Source organism: Carassius carassius, chromosome 4 (assembly GCF_963082965.1).
Source record: "Carassius carassius chromosome 4, fCarCar2.1, whole genome shotgun sequence".
Classification (NCBI taxonomy): Eukaryota; Metazoa; Chordata; class Actinopteri; order Cypriniformes; family Cyprinidae; genus Carassius; species Carassius carassius.
In genome coordinates, this window is record NC_081758.1 from 8,481,358 (window position 1) to 8,504,764 (window position 23,407).

The 23,407-nt window shown below is 39.1% G+C and overlaps 1 protein-coding gene across 3 annotated transcripts in view; it reads left to right on the top strand.

Annotated features, from left to right (window-relative positions):
• The window catches only part of LOC132133162 (integrin alpha-X-like), a 122,166-nt gene that overhangs the window by 54,636 nt on the left and 44,123 nt on the right, over positions 1-23,407 (top strand). For all 3 annotated transcript variants that reach the window (XM_059545913.1, XM_059545905.1, XM_059545921.1), the window contains exons 9-15: positions 1,380-1,512; positions 1,598-1,671; positions 7,578-7,713; positions 11,228-11,376; positions 11,539-11,664; positions 12,919-13,125; positions 14,721-14,851. In XM_059545913.1, coding sequence (XP_059401896.1) covers positions 1,380-1,512; positions 1,598-1,671; positions 7,578-7,713; positions 11,228-11,376; positions 11,539-11,664; positions 12,919-13,125; positions 14,721-14,851 — 956 coding nt within the window. The remainder of the gene's footprint in view (positions 1-1,379; positions 1,513-1,597; positions 1,672-7,577; positions 7,714-11,227; positions 11,377-11,538; positions 11,665-12,918; positions 13,126-14,720; positions 14,852-23,407) is intronic.

Consider the following 23,407-nt stretch of genomic DNA (forward strand, 5'->3'; position numbering starts at 1 on the left):
TCCAGAAGATGTTGTCGTGTGTCCAGAAGATGTTGTCGTGTGTCCAGAAGATGTTGTCGTTTGTCCAGAAGATGTTGTCAAGTGTCCAGCGACCACTCCCCACCCTACACCACCCAGACCTGCCCGGACCCCTCGTCGTCAGCCTTCGTCCCGTCCACCTAAGACTCCTGCCCCACCCACCCACCCAGGACCTCCTCCCATGAACTTTGTTGTCCCGCCTCCTCCCCTTCCTTGTTTGTTTTTTCTGATTTGCCACCCTAACCCTGTCATAGTGTATTCATGTTTACCTTTATTGTTATTTGTCATGTCTTGTTGGTTTCTGTCTCTGTCCCAGTCAGTCATGTCCCGTGTTTGATGTTCCCTTGAGGAGCGTCTGGAAGCCGCTCCTTAAGGGAGGGGTTCTGTCATGATTCTGCCTTCATGTCTTGATTTTCCTCTTGTCTTGAGGCAGGATCATGACAGGCCCGTGTTTTGTGTACAAGCACATGACCATGTGCTTGTGTTGTCTCGTTTCCTTGCCCCGCCCCCCTTGTTACCCTAGTTTTGTCATTATTGATTTACCTGTGCCACCTGTTGTGTCATTATTAGTCTCCCTATTTATATTCCCTTGTGTTCACTGTCTTGTGCGGTTCATTGCTACTGTTGATGCAACTTTGTCACTCATTGTTACCCAGAAGATACGTTGTGAGTCCTGTGAGAGATTCTCTGTAGTTTGTGTTCTAGTGTGAAGAGTCTTTTGTTAAGTGTTAGTTCCTAGTCTTGTTAATTCAGTTTTGTCTTTACCCTAGTTGCTGTTTTCCCCCTCGTGGGCTTTGTTTTCCCCTTTTTGATTATAAATAAACCCTGTGTGTTGTGCATCCTGTCTGCGCTTGAGTTCATCCCCGCACCCCATCCTGACAGATATTGTATTATATTATATTATATATATATATCAGGACAAGACCACAGGAAACAGATGATTCTTCTGCACAATCTGACTTTGCTGCAGCCTGGAATTGAACTACTGGTTTCGTCTGGTCAGAGGAGAACTGGCCCCCCAACTGAGCCTGGTTTCTCCTAAGGTTTTTTTCTCCATTCTGTCACCGATGGAGTTTCGGTTCCTTGCCGCTGTCGCCTCTGGCTTGCTTAGTTGGGGACACTTCATCTACAGCGATATCGTTGACTTGATTGCAAATAAATGGACAGACACTATTTAACTGAACAGAGATGACATAACTGAATCCAATGATGAACTGCCTTTAACTATCATCTTTGCATTATTGACACTGTTTTCCTAATGAATGTTGTTCAGTTGCTTTGACGCAATGTATTTTGTTTAAAGCGCTATATAAATAAAGGTGACATTGACATTGACATTATTTTTTTTTTTTTTTTGTCAGGTTGGTAAGGAATATTCTCATCCTGAGCTGGAGCTGATCGCTTCCTCACCCCAGTTTGTGTTTGAGACAGAGAGTTTCAGTGCTCTCACCTCGATACTAAATCATCTAAGAAAAAAAATATTCTCCATTGAAGGTACTAAGCAACAGTAGAGATCTACAATATCTAAATAAATCTCACTGAAGGAAATCCTACATGCACATTCTCTCTGTTGTTGTAGGAACTGACACCGGGAACTTCAGCTCTTTTCAGATGGAATTATCACAGGGGGGTTTCAGTGTGGCCCTTTCTGAGGTCAGCAACAATTTCATGTATTATTGTTTATATATATTCATGTATTATTGTTATATATATATATATATATATATATATATATATATATATATATACTTAAAATAACCACAACATTGATATGAACATATCAACGATTTGATCTCACAGTGAAATCTCACCATGAGCTGCCTGGATACTCATTGTGTTAATCTCTTAAATTCTGTTAGTTTAGTGTGAGTTCACTGTGATCTAAAATTTATCTAATATTGGTCTGTAATATCACAAACATCATGTAGAAGTTAATATTTTATAATAACAAAGTGTTTAAAAAAACAGTATTGTTGTTTACTTTATATTGTTTTGAGCCTGGTGTTGGCATTTGACACAAATATTTCTATTTGATGGATGCATTCAGATTCTGGAGTTTTTTTTTTTTTTTTTATAACTCCTTTTTGCTTCTTAACCTTTATTTCCTTTTCCCCTTGAAAATGCTTGACACTTCCTGAAACACAGAGGGCAATATTTCAATGCAGTCAGTTGCTAACTATTGACATTATTACATTTTCTATAGCAGATGTGACTGCTGAAGCCAGGTGATTCTCTCCATTAAAATCAATGTCCTAAGCACTTCAAAATAAATCAAACATATACAGTACAGTTTTAAATCGTGAATCGCCAATTATTGATTTAAAACACTAAGAATCGAATAAATCGTGATTTCTATAGTGATTCAGTGCTTTCAAAATATATACACATTAAATTACTACCAGAAATAATTATTAGAGACCTTGCATCGCTCCTTCATGCGCTCCACATTTTTAACACTGTAACCAGGGCAGTAGCTGGGGTTTGCGGTGCCCCAGTGCAGTTTGTAACAAAACAGAGCAGAAATGTAAGTGTCTAAAGCATACGCACAGTTCCACTGAATGATAAATGTCTTTTAACAATGTTGTTGAACCGAATATATGAAGGAAACTGTCTGTTAAAATAACTGCAGCATTAACAACAAGTCAAGTAAAGTCAAGTCAAGTCTGCTTTATTGTCAATTCTTCCACATGTACAGTACATCCATACAGAGAATTGAAATTGCATTACTTTTAGACCTATGGTGCATACAGATAACACTAACAGTAGAGCCTAAAAATCTAGATCAAATATAAAATACAACTATACAATAAGATGAGAAGATTGTAGTGCAAAAAAAGCTTATTCAGTCTGATTAAAGTGGCAAAGAGCTCAAAAAGCAGTTATTTTATTTAAACTGACTGAAGAGGTAGTAGAATGACGTCAGTTCCATGCTGAATGAGGTAGTGAGCAGACCAATGCTGCACAAAGAAACTGGTGCATGTCATCGTATGTTAGTGGCAGGGGGAATGGAAGGACATGGGGATGTAGGTTCTGGGGGGACCTGGGGATGTGGGTTTTCTAGTTTTGTGGTGCCTGGGGCAGAAGGGGGGGGGGGGGGGGGGGGCAAGTTCGGGAGCGAGATCAGCTTCCTGACAGCCTGATGAATGAAGTTGTCCTTCATTCTGCTGGTCCTGACCTGGAGACTCCGCAGTCTCTTCCCTAATGACAGCAGATTGAAGAAGCTGTGTGACGGATGTGTGGGATCCCCTGCAATGCAGAGGGCTTTTGCGGGTGAGACAGGTTCCAAAAAATTCCCTGTAGGCAGGGGAGAGAGACACCATTGCTGCTCTCACTATGCGTAGTAGAGTCTTCCGGCAGGACGCATTGCAGGCCCCATACCATACAGTGATGCAGCTTGTTAGAATGATCTCAATGGTGCCACTGTAGAAGGTGTACATGATGGGGGACGGGGATCTGGCTCTTCTAAGTTTGCGGAGGAAGAAGAGACGCTGCTGTGATTTCTTGGCCAGTACTGCTGTGTTTTCAGTCCAGGAGAGGTCCTCTGTGATGTCCTCTGCTCACTCTCTCCACAGTCACACCATTGATGGTCAGAGGAGCATGCTGAGTGTGCAATCTCCTGAAATCAACAACAAAGTCCTACGTCTTCTCCACAATCAGAGAGAGATTGTTGTCCCGGCCAGGCAGCTAACCTCGCTCCTGTAGTTTGTCTCATCTCTGTTGCTAATGAGACCCACCACAGTTGTGTCATCCGCAAACATAATAAAGAGGTTGGAGTTGTGTGACGGTGTGCAGTTGTGGGTCAGCAGAATGAAGAGGAGGGGGCTCAGCGCACATCCTTGGGGGGCCCCAGTGTTCAGTGTGATGGTGCTGGATGAGTTGCTGCCGACCTGTACTGCCTGAGGACTTCTAGTCAGAAAGTCCAACAGCCAGTTGCACAGTGAAGTGTTGATCCCCAGGACCAGTTTGTGAATGAGGTGTTGAGGGATGATAGTGTTGAATGCTGAACTGAACTATGAACAGCATCCTGACGTATGACTTAACAACCTTGAAATAAGAGCGTGAGGTTTATCTGATAATCAGATGCATGAAAGTATAGTGTTAATTGCTATAGCAAACAGACATAGGGCGTATTTTCTTTCAGAATCATCATTTACCAATGGAGAGGAAAAGTTAAATACTATAGCATTGTATTTTATGAAAATGAGATGAAGACGTTTTCGCACTGAAAGAGAAGTGATCTCGCACTTCTGCTATATCTGCAGACTTAATAAAAAGCAGAATGATTTGAAATGCAATACATGAATCATACATAGAAATGTATGAATGATGGCTTTAACCTATGGTTCTGTAACCAGAAAGGCTGCTGTGTAATTTGCCTCCTGACTAATTTGCCTTTTCACTGAGGACCCGAGCCAGTGACCCACCCACTCTGCAGTGGTACAGCAGCCATGGCGACAAGACGTGACAGCTCCATTCCCTCCTTCAAGGAACGAGGGTTACCATACGTAACCGAGTTGTTCCCTTTTAGTTGGTCACTCTCGATGTCACGTCGGTGATTGATGAATTGGGACCCTTACAACAGCACCATGGGAGCTCTCCCTTCAGTGCCCTGTGTGAGCTGCCTGCGCCCTATTTGGTGTAGGCCGAGGCTCGGAACAAGTAGTTCCACTCACCATTGTCAAAGCACTACCTCACTGAGTGAGATTGGATAACACTAGGAAAACATACACATTCCACTTGGAACAGGGAAGCTGCGAAAGCCCCATTCTTCCCGAAGGAGATTTCGGAAGCAAATACACATACTATATAGCATCCGTTTAGGTGTTTATGAAAAAATTGGAGGTGATTGGAACCCTCTTGAAAGGCAGAAGTCTGCTGGGGAAACACGTGTTCCAAGGCTATACCATGGACTATAAACATGTGAGTACCATTTAGGTCTTAATATGGAACCCAGCTTTCCACAGTTCTCACAGATTCATCGTGAAGGCCTGCTGCCAGATGCCAGACGTTCCGCTGCACCCGGCTGCAGAAGGTGATGGAGGATCTCAACAGGGTCTACATTACACACACTCTGGAGCAGTTTTAGCAAGGCGACAGTAACCGGTGCCTCTCGGTGCTACTATTTGTTTGAGGTGAGAACACAGGAGGATACTGGCTCTACATAAAGGCCATAGAATCTAGCAATGTTTTGGGGGTCGCCCAGCCCACAGCTCTACAAATATCTGTCAGCGAGGCTCCATGAGCCAGTGCCCAGGAGGATGCAACACTTCTAGTTGAGTGAGCTTGCAACCTGAACGGGCAGTGCACACCCTGTGCCCGATAAGCCAGGGCGATGGCATCCACAATCCAGAGGGCCATCCTATGCTTAGAGATGGCATTCCCCGCCTCCGTAACAGACAAAGAGCTGGCCTGAGGTCCTGAAGCTTGGTGTCCAGCCTACGTACCATCTTAATGCTCGGACAGGACAGAGACTGGGTCTGCCTCCTCTGGGGGCAGCACTTGCAGTTTCACCGCTTGGTCTTTGAAGGGAACCTTGGGCACGTAGCTGGGCCTGGGCCTCAGGATTACCTAGGAGTCAGCCAGCCTAAACTCTACACATGAATCGTTAACCAAAAATGTTTGCAGGTACCCTAACCTCTATACAGGGGTCAGTGCAAGCAGGAACAGAGTTTTCAATGGAAGAAACTTTAGCTCAACTGAATGCAAATGCTCAAATGGGACCTGCTGTAGTGATTTTAGCACCAAGAGGGTATAGAGGGGGGCCGGGAAGGATTTAACCTCCTAAGGAACCTGATGACAAGATCATGCTTACCCAAAGACTTCCCATTCACAGGGTCATGGTACGCAGCAATAGCAGCCACCTGGATTTTGAGGATGGAGGCAGACAGCGCTTTAAACAAAATACATTGCGTCAAAGCAACTGAACAACATTCATTAGGAAAACATTGTGTCAATAATGCAAAATGACAGTTAAAGGCAGTTCATCATTGAATTCAGTGATGTCATCTCTGTCATCTCTAGTTTAAATAGTGTCTGTGCATTCATTTGCAATCAAGTCAACTATATCGCTGTAAATGAAGTGACCCAAACTAAGCAAGCCAGAGGCGACAGTGGCAAGGAACCAAAAACTCCTTCGGTGACAGAATGGAGAAAAAACCTTGGGAGAAACCAGGCTCAGTTGGGGGGCCAGTTCTCCTCTGACCAGACGAAACCAGCAGTTCAATTCCAGGCTGCAGCAAAGTCAGATTGTGCAGAAGAATCATCTGTTTTTTTTTTGTGGTCTTGTCCCGGTGGTCGTCTGAGACAAGGTCTTTACAGGGGATCTGTATCTGAGGCTCTAGTTGTCCTGGTCTCTGCTGTCTTTTTATGGCTGTAGAGGTTCTTTAGGTAAATTTAGGTAAATTAGATAAACAACTGCATTAGGTAAATTTAGGGCGTAAGTGTGCAACTAAACCCAAAGAATTGACAACTTTTTAATATTGATAGTGTTCTATTTATAATGTTATGTATATGACAGACAGTTATAGTTATTAATTTTGTGCATTGCTGTTTTAGTTGCTTGCGCTGAAGAGTTGAATGAGCACCTTTTAACATGAAGTGTTCTGCTATTACATAATATAAACACACTATTACAACATACAACTGCACAAAACGCTGCAAATTAACAAGCAAATCTAACTGTTCTAGCCATGGATGTCTACAGTAGCTCCATTGTGAATCAGCTTTAATATATCTGTCACATCATGGACTTGTTTTTCTTTCATTTTCTATTCTCTTGTTTAGTTTTGTTTCCATTGACCTAGTTTATGTCTCTCCTTTTATTAGTTAATTCAGTTCACCTTTGTTCATGAATAATCTCATTAGTTCCCTCGTTTAGTTAGTATAAGTACTCCCTGTTCTATTCCCTATGTTGTCCGGTATTGTTTTTTTTTTTTTTTTTTGTACTGAAGTGACAGGTTATGCGATTATGCCATATGACAGACAATTCTAAACCTTGTGTTGTGGGTCTATGTCTGTGTGTTTTCATTTTATTCTCCATCATGAATGTGATATGGGGTCACTCTTTCATTCTGTGTGCATTCTACATTTTAACTGATTTGTGTTTGACAAATTGGGGTTTGGTGAGGTGTGTTTGTGTCTGTGTGTGTGTGTATGTGTGTGTGTGTGCATGTGAGCATTTTTTTAAGTATCATTTTTATCCCCTCCCCCATTTCCTGTGTGGGTTCAAAAACCCAGAGCATCCTGAGTGTGACTTTTTTTTAGTTTTTTTTTTTTTATAGTAAGTGTGAGAAAAGTCATCAAAATATTATTTAGATGAACTTTGTTTAAATTTAAGCAAATACCCGTAGTACCCTGTACACTGCATACGGGCTAGAACACACCAATGACTATAAATGGTTATAAAATACATTTGAAAAGCTCTGACTATCTAGGAAACCATGTAAAAGCAGCTACTTTCACAAGCAGATTTTTGCATTTTCTAGGTTATTTCCTAGTTATATCAATAAAAAAATATATATATATTAAATAAAGTGTTATTTCTGTTTGTTAATTTGTAGGGTTCAAGGTTGTTTGGAGCGGTTGGGGCTTACTCCTGGTCAGGAGGAATAGTGCAGGATCTCACTCATCAACTGCTCAATTCATCATTCATTAATGCCACAAATATGGAGGAGGACATTAGAGATTCCTATTTAGGTACATTGTCATTCATTAATTGGTTTATAAAAAATATATTATTATTATTATTATTATTATTTTAATAATTGTTTATGGTGTACTATTGCACATACTTTCAATTTCCACATAAAAAAAAAAACAATTAATGTTCAATGTAAATCTTTTGTGGGTAATGTGCTGCACAGTAATGCTAAAGACACACATGATACTTCAATTTGTAGAAACCAAAATGTTAGAGTCTAGTTGAAAGTTGCACTGGAGGAAAGAGAATGGAATGGGATTAAAGTGTAAATATGAGTCAGATTACATTGTATCCATTGTGTATCATAGTGTGCTAACCAAAAATCAAAGCTCCACAATGCATCTGTGTATTACTGAAATTTACATTAATAACAGTGCTCTTTAAAAATACGAAACTCCATAGCAAAGGTTTTTCACGTAAATTTACCAAATTACTTTATCAATATTACAGCATGTGTGTTTTTATGATGCATTCATTCTAGTTATTATAATACTTATCTCTGTTTAGTGGTCTCATTGTGAAGACTGTTTGTGGTAAGACATTTCTCAACTAACGGCAGATGTTTCCATATCCTTAAATGCATTTGTGAGCAGTTACATATGCTGCAAATATCACCACAGATATCACACGTGCTGTAACGGGTGCTATTCTGTTTCATAGCCTGACAAAACCAGAGATCAGTATGTCAAAATAATAATAGAATAATTTAACGAAAATAAATGACAATAAAAAAACAAAAAAACAATTTTGATCTGCTAGATGGAACTATAAGATATGAAGATAAAAAAAAAAACATTGACATAATCTAATCTACTAAATGCAACTACAGTATAATGCATGGAGATATTAAGATATTATAAACAGCATCTAAATCTGATAAATGGAATGATAAGGCAAGAAGATATTAAGATATTATAAACATTAACATCAGGATTTTCAGAAAATCTTCTTTGAAACAATGTGTATTGTGAGTAAGTATACAGTTGCAATCAAAATTACTCAACCCCTCAGAGACTGCAGTACTTTACAAATACAAGCTTTTCTGAAGATCCTGGATAAAATAAAAATTGCATCTATAACAGTTCACTGGCATATTAAAAGGGATCAATATATAATGTAATATTTTTGAGTTATAATATTTTTTAATAATACTGCTATGCCATAATTATTCAACCCCTATTCAACATTGCTGTTTTTAAATCACTTATTTGCATGGTGGGGAATAAAACAGTCTAAAAACACAATTAAGCCTTTAGAAACTCTATTAAAAACAGAATTAGCTTGAGCTGTTACACATACATATAGTTAGCCCATGCATGTGCTGATGTTGAGTACCAAAAATGTCAACAGAGATATCACAAAAGCTAAAGAAAATAAACATTGTATTACTTTAAAAAGGCTAAGGCTATATGAAGATTTCTAAGACATTAAATTGTATTCAGAGTTGTTTACAGTGTTAAAGAGATGGATTCTCATGCTAAACATGGCCAAAGTTTTAAAAAATAATTAAGAAGAATGACTGAGAATTTCTGTGCTGAAAATCTTACTTTCGGGGTGGAAGTTTTTTTTTTTTTTCGATCATGGATCAAATTAAGTAGACGAGAGCGGAACTCCTTATATGAGCATTTCTCTCAGAAAAGTGTGCCAGCGCACACGTTGACCAGAGGAGAGCGAGACAAAATCGTTGGCAGCTCTGCATAGGATTTGTTCGAGAATGCCTCTAAATAAGTGCATTTTTGGATGTGAGGGTAAGTTTACCGTGTTTGTTTTTCCGGAGAAGCAACGAAGTGTATCAAGTGCCTTTGTCAATTGAGTGACAAATGTTTTATAAACAAGGCCCAAGTCGACACTGGATTTGCACATCGTTTGCTATTAAAAATTGGAGCCGTCCCTGTGATAAAAGACCCCATTCATGTAAGTATAATTGTATCAGATTTCTGTATTTTGTTGGAAATCAGCACATAAGTGAATATATGTTAATGGAACCAACATGAAACATCAGTATTATAGCTCCGCCCGTGGCACGCCTCCAGGAGCTCTTCTTTTTCCAGAAAGAATCGGGAAGCTTTATTTTTCTTTTATAAATATGATATAACTAAAGACTTTTTGGATTTATGAAGGATGCAGTACTACTCTATAGGTACTCAAGATTAACATGAGATTAGGTGAAACTGTGTATGGTATGTACCCTTTAAAGTGTGTTGTACCAGAAAACCTGTGTTGAAGAAAAAGCACAATATCATAAAATGTTTAATCAAAGCAACTGAAGAAAATCTGCAATGTTAAGCCAAATACTTGCAAGATTACCTGATGAAAGGAGGAAAACCATTTCAATGCAGTGTGTGTAAGAACACTAGACAAGTATAGCCTACATGTTGAGACATCTTGATGAATAACACTCTTGATCAAGAAGGACAAAAGGCAGACTTGAACTTGATAAAATCCATTTGTGTAGAACTGTGGAGCTCGTGAGGAATGTTTTATCGAGTGATGTGACCAAACTGGAACTTTTTTGGACCCATGGATCAGCGGTATGTCTGCTGCAAAACAGGCAAAGCTCACAAGCAGAAGAACACCATCTCCATCATCAAACTTGGAGGTGGATCAGTCCTGTTATGGGGTTTCTTAACTGTAGCAGGAAGTGGAAATCATGACTGTACGAAGGACATAATGGATTCTTTGAAGTATCAGGCCATTTTGACAAGAATCATGATGTCTTTGGTCCAAAGACTGAAGCTGATGATCAGTGGACTTTCTTGCAGGACAGTCATCCCAAAAGTACACATACAAATCTACTTCTGCTTGGTTCAGTGGTCAGTTATAGAATATTCTTGAGTGGCCTGTTCAGTCTTCAGAATTTAATTCTCATTGAAAATATCTGGTTGAATTTAAAGAAAGCAGTGGTGAATGTGAAAACCAAAGATTATCAGTGATCTGGAAGCTTTTTCAGGCAATGAATGGGCCAAGACTGTAGTAGAGAGATGACAGGAGCTTCTAAGCACTTACATACAGCGTTTATTGGTGATTTTAAAGAATAAAAGATTCTGCATAAAATTACAGTTTTGGGGGGTTGAATAATTTTGAACATAAATGTTTAGAGCCAATTTAAATTTAATCATGATTCATCAGTGTTCCATTCTTAGAATCACTCAAAGGTGTATTAACAAACTTTCTCTAATACTTTACTGATGCCTTTGTTAAATTGTTTTCATACAATTTTGTTTGCCGCAGCAAAATGCCTTGCAGGTCAAAGGGGTTGAATAATTTTGATTGCAACTCTCTCTCTCTCTCTCTCTCTCTCTCTCTCTCTCTCTCTATATATATATATATATATATATATATATATATATAATTTTTTTTTTTTGCTGAAACCAAATCACACAGACCCTGAGTCAGTAGAACATCACTACTAACATCACTACTATTAAACCCTAATTATACTGCAACATGCTACAAACACATGCACACACAAAAGTTGTTATGGTGAAGTAATTACATAATGTGTTTCAGGTTACTCAATTGCTGTGGCCTCAGTAAATGGTCATGTTGTGTACTTTGCGGGAGCACCAAGGCATAGACACAAAGGTCTGGTGCTGGGATTTACACAGAACGATCAGAACCACAGTTGGACCATCAGTCATAGGATATACGGATCACAGGTGTAAAGTTAATTATACATTATACACATTATATGTAATATATATTAATAAGTGATGACACAGTTACTTTGGTATTTGCGTGGCTCCTTCAATACTTTTATTTATATAGACCAACACATGAAACCTTTTTTGTTTGATGTTTGTTTGTTTGTCTCTCTGCAGCTGGGCTCATACTTTGGGGCAGAATTGTGTGTGGTTGGCATTTCTGAGTTGTTAGCAGTGGGAGCTCCATTATATCATGCTCATGGAGTGGGAGGAGAGGTCCAGATATGCCCAATTAACACTACAGTAAGATCAATACACACAATACAGATATATAAATACAGAAGTTGATCAACAGTGTTGGGTATAGTTACTTTGGAAAGTAGTTAGTTAGGTTACAACTTTACCATCAATTAAAAGTAATCAGTTATGATACAGCGATACCTATTCATAAAAGTAACGCGTTAGAGTACTCATGCGTGACCAAAAATTAAAAGCCGTTTGCATCGGCTCACACATGACAGACACAGCCACCGGCCCTTTTAAATGCACCTAGAAGTCGTGACTCCCGACAATGAATAACGTCAGTCATCCGACTAAATTAACACTGCAGGATAACAATAACAGGAAAGACAGTCAGCAATAGGCTATTCCACATGGCGTTTTATTTATTTATTATCACAGAACATATTATTAATCAAAATTCGCACCTACCCAGCTCGGGTAGCCTAGGCTACTGTATATTATGAGCACCACAAGATAACTCCTGATTTTTCTTTAACTTTAAATAATGCAGTTATCAAAGTACAAGTATGCTTACTTGTAAACACAACCTTAAACAGGCTTGCAGATTTAAATCCATTTAGAAATGATGAACAACCAGCCAGCCAGCCAGCGATCTAACAGAAATTAACAGCTGCCTGTCAAACAAAAATGATAACAAACCGAATTAAATCCTTCACTGCCACACAGGCAAATGACAAATCGCTTAATAGCCGAACTAATTATTATTAAAGTGTCACTCACAGTCACAAGCCTAAATTCGCTTTAGCACAGTCCATAAACCAAACGCTGTCCTCTCTGCCATCTTGCCGCGAGTTCGAAAAAAAACCCACACACACAGGGTCAGGCGCAGGGCACAGACGTATCACAGCCATTGACTTTACGATCACAGAGCTTCGGCTCCGCTGATACATCCGCAGGTGGCACAGTAGACCTAGGCCTACTGTCTGAAAAAAAGCAGGCTGCAGTTGGGATTTTCCTTTCCTTAAAATAACGGATTACTTTTTAAAAAAAATAACGAAGTTACTGATTACTTACGCACGAAACTAACGCGTTAAGTTACACATTTCAGGAAAAAAGTAATTAGAGTTACCCACAACACTGTTGATCAATAACCACTATTTACTGTGTGGCAAAAACTACTATTAACATTGTTAAATACAAACATTTTTACATACATAGCTAATGCAATTTTTACATGTGATTTAACACATTTAACCTCATAATCACAACTAATAACTTTTAATGTGTTTAATACGATTACATAAAATTCCCAAGATCCAAGAACTCAACTGTTCAACGATCCTTCGTGGGGTGGTGGGAAATGAGTTTGGCCGGTTTGGCACTTCACTGGCAGCCATACAGGACTTAAATGGAGATGGCTTTAAAGAGTTGGCAGTGGGGGCACCTCAAGAAGAGAAGGGCAAGGGTGCCATTTACATATTTTTGGGACAACCAGGCGGTATCAGAGCAGAATACAGTCAGGTAAGAGACAGTTTTAAATAATTTGTAGTTATGCAACCTTTGCTGAAATAGCAGTTTAAGGTAGGCAAACTGGTTTGCTATTACAAAGTGGTCTGCACACTTTAACCATGTTGAATAAGATGGTCTACAAGTCCATACATGTCCCCACTAACAAATGGTCATCTATCTAGACCAGACTGGACCAAATAATGACATGGTTTGTTTTACTGTGAAAACAATACATGCTGGGTAATTTTCTTGCAAATAACTGTGAATGCAGAAGCAGAATGCTAACATCACAGTAATTTACTGCTCTTGTTTTCCTTTGAATTCACTCTATAAAGTTGTCTTTAACTGTACCACTGTGAGAAATGTATTTGTTTACTACTGTAATTGTTTTGAGGTCACCATAATGGTGATTAGTGATTTGTTTGGGATCTTGGACATTGCATATTCATATTAAAATGTCTGAACTTGTCATGTCAGAGCTGTGACATATGAAAACATGTCAAAATTATGAGAAGCTAGAATATGAAATAAGTTCATCGTCTGACTTTAAATTAGTCAAACTATTGTTAGCTTGAACATGAAGATTTTATTTTAGCATTATAAGAGCATGAAAATTAATCAATAACTTATTTCATATTCATGTTTGTGGATGGATATTTCACAATCGTGAAGCAACTGCTGAGATACGTCTCTGAAAGATGTGACATCAATTCTTGACATACAAAACAAAACAATGGTAACTCTTAAAAAATAAAAACAACACTTACAACATAAACCAACATTTCAAAATAAAACCAACAAAACAAACTGATAAAAGCAAACCGAAAACAAGTTCTCGCTCAAATAAAACAAGCAAGAATTGAAAAAAAAAAAAAACTCTATACATGAGCTATTCATGCTGCAGTGCATGTTGGGTGCCTTCATCGTACATGCACGGTAGAAACTTCATGCTGCTTGTTTACAATAAATTTCTGAGAGTGCAGTTACTCAAAAAGACCCACATTGAAATTACTGTGAAAGTAATGCAATTATTAACCTGGTTATATACTTTAATTGTAGATAAAAAAATTAAAGTCTAAAATAAAGTCTGTCTACTTAATGTACATTGACATTTAATATATATAAATATATATATTCTGTATACACATTTTATGGAAACGTCCCCTTTGTGGACCACAGAGGATAAGTATACCATATAAACCATGAAAAAACTTAACCTTATGATATATATATATATATATATATATATATATATTTTTTTTTTTTTACTAATTTTTACTAATTTTGAATTTAATTTTTTACATTTACATTTACACTGGTTAATATAATTCAGCCACATGAGTTCTGGCTAGGTTAGTACCTAGTTATTACCCAGTTGTTGTAATTAATATAATAATTACATACAGTAGTATGTACTTGCAGAACAGGACTGTAAAATAAAGTGCTATCTATTTTCCAGCAGAGAAATCTAGATTTTAGCTAGATTGTCCAACAATAATCAAGGAATATGACTATCTGAGCACATTTCTAAATGTATAGGTTTTTACACTGGGGCGGTATAAAAGCCTTAAATACTGATATGCCTTTACCCCCCCTTTCACATGTAGAGAGTGAGTGGAGCAGCTGTTGGAGGTGGGCTGCAGTATTTTGGAGTCTCTCTTCACTCTGCGGGAGATCTGACCTCAGACGCTCTTACTGATGTAGTAGTGGGCTCTAGAGGTGCAGTTACAGTACTAAGGCAAGTGCATGTGCTTACATGTGTCTGTGTATTTTCAGCTTATTCTTACCAACTTGGAGAAAAAAGGCCATACTAACGTGTAAAGTGACCAGTCACAGTTTATTTTAGTTTTTTTGAGATGTTTAGTGATGGGTAAGTAGGCTAGAGGATTCCACTATTAGTCATCCTTGCTGACTGATGAAAACCTTTTAACCTCGATTTCCAAACATGCATCAGACAACCTGATTGGAGTCATTAAAATTTGTCATTTTCTGTGTCTGAAATCACTTATTCACTAATTCAATCCAAGTCAAGTCACCTTTACAGTATATAGCGCTTTATACAATACAGATTTTCAAAGCAGCTTTATAGTATTAAACAGGAAAATAGTGTGTCAAAAATGCAAGAAGACAATAGTTCACTATTTTTTCAAAGTCAGTTCATTATTGATTCAGTGATGGCATCGTCCAGCTCAGTTCAGTTCAAATAGTATCTGTACAATAAAGTAGACAATATTGCCAGAAATTAAGTGCCCTTACCTAACCAATCCAAATGCAACAGTGGCAAGGAACCAAAACTCCATTGGTGACAGAAATTGAGAAAAAAAATACCTTGGGATAGACCAGGCTGTCGGCAGCAAGTTTTTCTCTGGCCAGAAGAAAGCAGCATAGTTTTGCTTAATTCCAGACTGCATCTCATGTCAGAATTGTGCAAAGGACTCATCTGGTTCTCATGGTCTTGTGCCGATGGCTGTCTAGTTGACGAGGTCTTCGCAGGGGATTTGTCTCTGGGGCTCACCTCACTGTAGAGATCAGGGCTGTAGAGGTCACTAGGTAAGGCTTGCATAGACTAGTCGAGTAGTCATGTGATTGCCTACTTCTACTACTAGTCGGCGCGGTCAGAAACAATCGACTAGTCGAGCATTCATTAACCATAATGCGTACAAAGAGTTTGTAAGTACGACATGAGTTTTAGGAATTTTAGGTGCATGTAAAATTAAAATATGTAACGTAATAATTAGGGGTGAGCCTGAAGCCGAATTCCTCATTCGGAATGGCACGGATAATGGCTTCAAAAAATGAGTAACAGACAAATTAATTCAGAATAATTCTGCCTGAATACTCGGCTGAAGCTGGCACAGTCTGGAGTTTTCTAGATAACAAGTGAGTCAGGGGATCAGCGCAATATTTTACAACAGACCTCTAAATTCACTAGTGTGAAGTGAATGAATTTAAACTTTATGAATGAAAAGAGCACAAATCAAACACAGCATTGCTGTTGTCTCTCCGTGCATCTCTCAGAAATCAGAGCTTTGCAAGGGTAATATCACCTATAATAATACATCATAGACATTCTATTATTTGTATATGTTTAAAAGGCAATGATTTAAACCTTAGGCTACGATATGATACGAATGAATGGATTAAGCACAGCGCGCGCTCACCAATCAAACAGCCGCACTGCGCGTCAGTCTCTCAAAAAGAGTCAGTCTTTTCTACTTGTCATACGTGTTTGCATCTTTACCTTTTGCTGGTTTGCTAGGCACACACACATTTGTTTAGTGAAGTTCACTAAACATTGACCCTTATGTGTTGTTGGAGACGTTTTCGTCCACTAGGGGGTAAAGTTTAGTCTTATTTTGGCCACAACTTTGTCTATGTTTTTGTGCTAATGGAATGATTTTTGGTGACAAATCTTATTTTGACCCATATATTGGGAAAATGCTTTGAAATTTTTCAAAAACTCAACTGTACACTGTGGGCAAATTCACTACCCTTTCGTTATGTTCGTGGATGAAAACATCCACTAAATTAAACTGCTGTAAAAATCAGATCAATATTTTTTTCAAAATTTTAGTGTTTAATGTTTAGTGTGAGAGTCTGTGTTGTGGATGATGACCTCTGGTGATGAATTAACAGATGTTCAGTGACCGGATCATGACACATTCGATTGTGGTTGTCTCTCTATTATCGATACTGGATCTTAGTGCTGTGTTACCACAACATTCTGTTGAATAGACTAGAGAATTATGTTAGAATTAGTGGAATTGCATTGGCATGGTTCAAATTATACTTATCTGACAGTCATCAATACATAGCAGTGAATGATGAGGTATCATATTGATCGCAAGAGTACCACAAGGCTCAGTACTAGGACCTTTGTTTTTAATGCTTTATATGTTACCCTTGGGAGATATCTTCAGGAAACATGGTGTTACTCAGCTCTACATTTATTTGAGAATAAATCATGATCCGGTCACTGAACTTCCTTAATTCACCACCAGAGGTCATCATCAACAACACAGACTCTCACACTACACAGTACTCCCTGGACTACATTTCCCATGCTCCATTGCACCAATCACAGTCACCTGATAACAATCACACATGCACCTGAGACCAATTACACACACACACATACACACACTAGTCTACCAATTCTCTCTCTCACCGTTGACTTCACTCCACCACACCCTCCTTGCCACACACCCCCACTGTCTGACTCAAGTTGGGGAGAACTGCCTGTCTGATACATCTGTCTGTAAAAAGAACATGAGAGAAAAGTCAGGTGCATGCAATAGCGGTCCACATAAAGCATCCTTTACTTGGGTAAAAGCCTGTGGACACTGCTCCATCCAGTGGACTGGATCTGGTGCTTCCTTTTTAGTGAGGTCAGTCAGCAGGCTGTTGAGGTCTGTATAATTAGGCACAAACCTTTCTGTAATATCCCGCCAGCCCCAGTAACTGCCTTACCTCCTTCTTTGTTTCATGTCTCGGGCACGTTGCAATCATTGCAGTCTTATTAATTTGGGTACACACTTGCCTGTGACCTAAATGGAAACCTAGATACCAAACTTCCACACACCCACTTCTTCGTGTTGGCAGTTAAACCAACCCTTCTCAGCGCCTCCAGAACTACTCTCAAGTGTTCCATATCATCCAGGTAGTCTTATATCATCCAGATAGGCAGTGGCATATGTAGCATGAAGCCGGAGGATTTTACCCATCAGGCGCTAAAAAGTAGCCAATGCCCCGAACAAGCTGAATGGAAGTGTAACAAATTGGTGTGATCCCAAATGGTGTTATGAAGACTGGTTCTTCTTTGGACATAGGTGATAAGGGAATCTGACAATATCCTTTAGTTAAATCATACAGAGAATAGATTACTCTATTATTCCCATATCTAGCATCGCCTTTTTTGTTATGTTCAGACAAATGATACTGCCAGCTACGTACCACCACACCTGGCTCTTTCTCAATATGGTGCTGGATAAGGGTCATTCGACCAGGCAGCGGCAAGAACACATATGCAATTCTGCTTGCAACTGGGCTATGTCAATGAGCTACGAGGGCGAGAGGTGATCTCCAACCTGAACCAGAGTGAGAGATTGAGTTGTGGTGTTCACGTCTGGGCCAAGATCATCCTCATCCAAGATAAAAAAAAATTAAGGTGGTTTGATACAGTATATGTACAGTACATATTGTGCCCCGCACCTGTACGTTTGCACTACCTTATAATTGACATCTCCAACTTGCTGTGTGACCTCAAATGGTCATTGCCACTTGGCAAGTAATTTGGAACTAGACATAAAGAGCAATACAACCACTTTATCTCCCAGTGTAAATTTAAGGAGCTTTGTCCCCTGTTGTATAGCCGGCTTTGTCTTTCCTGGGCCTGTTATAAATTCTCCATTGAGAGCCGCCCAAAGTGTGGAGTTTTGTTCTCAGTTGCATCACATAATGAATTTCATTTCGACTGTCAGAAGGACCCTCTTCCCAAGTTTCTCTCAGTATGTCTAACACCCTGCAGGGCTGACGTCCATAGAGAAGCCCAAAGGGGGAATCCCTGTGGTAGCTTGCGGAACGTAATGCAAAGCAAACAAGAGGGGTTCCAGCCACCTATCCAAATCTTTGGCATCTTTCAATGTTGAAGTTAACTCTCCTATCCCCTTTTTCATTCATATTCTTTCATCGATTTGGCTTTATCTGGAATGGTAAATGACCTAGAATAAAACTTGTCATATTGCAGCATTCATACTTTCAGGAGGATGGGCTGTGCCAAATTTTTTATTAAATTCTTTTGTCATTTCAACATAAGTCTCTTCATATTTGGGTTGATCCTCAATCTAAAGCTTCATGGAAAGTAATTGAAGCTGACAGTCAAGGTTAAACCACATAGGCTCCAAGATATATATATATATATTTTTTTTGCTGGCACAGGAAATAAAAATTATACATATACATTTTGCCCAGTTGTTCTCAGATCCTGGTTCCGAACTGGCCCCAAAAGCTTGCTGGTCTTACACAAGGTAACTTATTACGTCAGTAGGTGGATTGTGGCATTTTTAAAAGTTGTCACTGGTCCAGGTAAATTATGAACAGTAACACAACAATGAAATATGTCAGTTCAGCAGTTCTGCGAGAGATAAGTGATTCCAGTCACAGGTTGGTGACGTAGAAGCATCTCCTCCCCGCCAGAATTATTCTGAAATAATGCCACTCTTGGCAAAGCACAGGCTCTAGTTCCGGCAGCAGACCCCACTGGAAAAGAGGTACCAGTCGCCATGCTGCGGGGGCTCTGGAACTGAACAATGTTAAGTCCCTCTTATTCTTACTATCCTCAATTAAAGTTTGGATGTGTGTCTCCTAGATATGAAATCTTCTCTGTCAGCCAAACTATTTCTCCTCATTTATCATGTGAATACCTCAATGCTGACAGAGAAGGTGAGTCAGTTCAGATGTTGACATATACTGTGTGTTGGTGAGCTGGAGCTGTCACACAAACATTTTACTTTCATATGTACTTTTATACAACAGTTATTTTCTGGTCCTCATTATCCAATATTCATCCAGTGTCGCCATGGGAAACGTTTCACTATGTGTATCAATCCGTAAGCAGCATTTCTCATAGCGAGTGTCATGGTGGATGCCCAAATCCGCTATAATTTTATATATAATACTGCTTTTGTGTCATGTGTGGGGAAATCAAGAATATATTGTTATATTCATTTCATATTAAAAGTGTAAGGGAAACAGGTCAATTTAGCTCAAAGGGAATCATTTAAGGTTTTAAAGGGAATTTGAACAGAATCACTGTTTCACAGCTGATCACTGAGACGCCCTGCGATTCACTGAACGAGCCGTTTAACATAAAATCTGCACTGGATATTAATTTCCGAACTATAGTGAAAACAGTATTAATTAGCACAGTAACAAGATCGGCAGTTTAAGACATTAACTTGTAAGCACAAAACACAAGATACTTCTCTTTTCAATATGAATAATGCTTTATTAGATAAATCTAAGACATATAAACTAATCTAACACATAAGCACACGCACTCACACATTCATACAAGTTACAGGAAGAAAGAAAGTTATGGAAGAATGAGTTTAAGAGAACTAAAATGTGGATACAGCAATACGTGAAATTGCATAGACATGAACAGCCATCAATCACTTAAATGGAAGCCCGTGGTTGGGTGTTGGCTGACGATGCGGTGTTGCGCATGGGCTGGTTGAAGTTGAACGGGCACTCGAGGTCAGACTCGGAAACACGGCGTTACAAAACTTAAATCAGAACACGAAACTCTCAAACGGAAAAGAAAAGAAACTAAAGTAAAAAGGACAGAAGTACAGTTTGACGAGACTAGGTGGTGTTTCTTTTCATCGTGGCTAAGTAGCAGCAGACGTGCAGGCAGAAGCACACTGGAACCGCGCTCAAAGAACGCTAACAGTGATGACTAAAAGCATGGCTAAAAGCAAAAGCTAGGAAGCAAAGCTACAAGCTAAAATCAAACTAAAAGCAAATGCTAAAAGCAGGTATGACTAATAGCAGAAGCAAAGCTAAAAGCAAGATTTGAAGGTGTCCAAAGTATTTAAACTGGCCTGTTGGCCACACCTCAAATGTTGTCTTGACCAAATAGATATTGTCTTGGCTCGGGTATCATAAATCATGTTATATTATCAAGCACGTGGTCCGAATTTTCCTGCTCTTGCAGGGTATACTTTTGGACATGATTCCTATAACGAGAATATGATATATTTGACAAATAACTGATGGTCAGGAACATTTCAAGCTAGCAGATTCAAGTACAAATATACTAAACATGAACATGAATCATTAAGCTATCCCATCGTTATTAAAATACATACACAATAAGTGATTATAAACATGATAGTCCAATGTGTGGGTTACATATAAATGAATATGGAGTTAAGCGATGGACTGATATTCATTTATAAGTCATTTTGAGTTCATTTTGGTCCATTTATATCTAGAAAAGACAGTTTCTGTGCCATTTTCTGATATAAAGATTTCTGTGGAGACCAGAGGTTAAAAGGCCCCCTTAAGAATTTCAGTCTGGTTCTGCTAGGTGAGGGGGTAGTCAATCCAAGGAATTTGTTTATTATTTTCATGGGTTTACATGTGCTGTCCGGCGTTGCATCTCAATTACTTGCCCCAAATTTGACAATCTCTTCTCCGAATTGAAATTTTCAATAATTGTTCTAGTGGTGTTAATGTTGAAAGCTGTTCTGTGAAAGAGTTGGTTGGTTATCTTGCTTCGGACTTGTGGCACGGAAAAATTTACAACCTGTTGCCTTCCTGAGGAATTTGGCTCGTGTTTCAACCACAGTCCTGATCGACTCTTTAATTTGTCTGGTTCAGGTCTGATATGCTACAAAAGCTTGATAGATATTTTTTTGTATAAAAAGCTCCCCCCGTCAGCTAGGTGTTGGGTGTCCAGTGGGTTGCAGTAGCTAGATGGAGAACCCCTATAGTAGAAAAGAGAAGCGTTAGTAGTAGTTCACACTGTTTTTTTTTTAATGAAACTATGGTTCCAGTCAATTTTTTTTATACCCTTCACATTTGCTAAGTTCCCTCCGTCTCATTTACTCACATGTACGTCATTGATTATGTTGCATGAGTGCCCACTAATTGCGGAACCCTAGGAATGGGCTAAATTGATCACTTAGAATCTGCTATAGAGTTATTTCATGTTTTCATTTTTCCCCTTTTCAATGTATATATATATATATATATATATATATATATATATATATATATATAAATATATATTATAGAGTGGCCTGAAGTGTGCATATGAAGCAGACTCTCTCCCTCCATCAAAATCAAGGGGTTAAGGGTATGTCCATGTAAACTTCCCTCGTCTACTTGATGAAGTGGAAAGCACTTCAAAATGGCAGTGGGGATTCCCCCGAGGGGAAGTGCTCAGGGAAGTTCGAGACAGCATGTCTAAGGGTGCTTTCACACTAGCACTTTTGGTGCGCACCCGGGTTCGATTGATGTCAGAGTTTGATTCGTTTGGATGATGTGAACGCTGTCTTCCGTACTCGGATGCGCACCCTCGAACCGTACCCGAGTCCGCTTAAAAACGGTGGTCTGGGGTACGCTTCATGTGAACTCTGGTATGGTTCGCTGCTTATGTGAACGTAATCGTACCAAATCGCGGAAGTGAACAACTTTTAATGACAAATTATTTGATGAAAATGTGTGTTTGTGTGTGTGTTTCACTCACTTTCCTGATGAGCGTGACTGACGCGCTGCAAGCAGAGAGCTGTACATCTCATTTATGTTCGCCTTCAACGTTCTTTAGAGCATCTTCAGTACATTCATAAGACAGACGCAAGTGCCGTTATGTACCGAAGCTTTATAAACAAAACGAACAGTTCAAAAACGTAATACATAAAAGTGCAGGGAGTAATGTTATGCATTTGCTGCCTGGAATGCAGTCTATGAGTAATGTGTTGTGTTGAACGGAGCTGTGGCAGGATCTGTATATGATCGAGAAAATGTTGACTGAATAAACACATAAACAGAACTAAATCAAACGTTTATTGCCTTCTACATGTGAAAGGGCTGTTAGAGTTTGACTGCAACATTTCGTGGAACAAGATGATAGCGGCGACACAGACAGGAGCTCAAGGATGAAAATTCAACCGACCTTTATTGCAGTGTTATAGTCGAGACCAGCTCATTTGAGTTCAATTCCAGATCAAGTCCAGAGAGGGTTGAGTGCGAGTCAAGACCGAGTTTAGAAAGGGTTGAGTCCGAGTCAAGACCGAGACCAGAAAGATTGGGTCTGAGACAAGACCTAAAGAAATCTTCAAGAGTATGTAAAATGTTTGGGGGAAACAATAAATTTGGTACCATACTCAAACAGTATATAAAATATAACATGGCATGCAGGGCTGGAATGGGACTAAAAAAGGGCCCTGGCATTTATGCTCAGACCGGTCCACCACAATCGGTCGGACACAACCAACCAGTACACCATCCTTGCGCCGTTCCATTCCCAAAAACCCCTACAAAGCTGAGAACTAAGTGTCATGGACCAGTGTACTGGTCACTCTCTCTTGACTGACTCCCTGGTGATCAAAGGTGCTCTCCTCCACTGCTAACTCAACCTGGCTTGAATATACACAAGGACAGAGATAGAGATGATTACAATTATTTGGAAGAGTTATTAAAAATACACTTAGTAAGGATCCATTTTAGTTATATAGTCCTGTATTCTTGAAGAGCAGGATTTCCAGATAGACAATGTGATCCATGT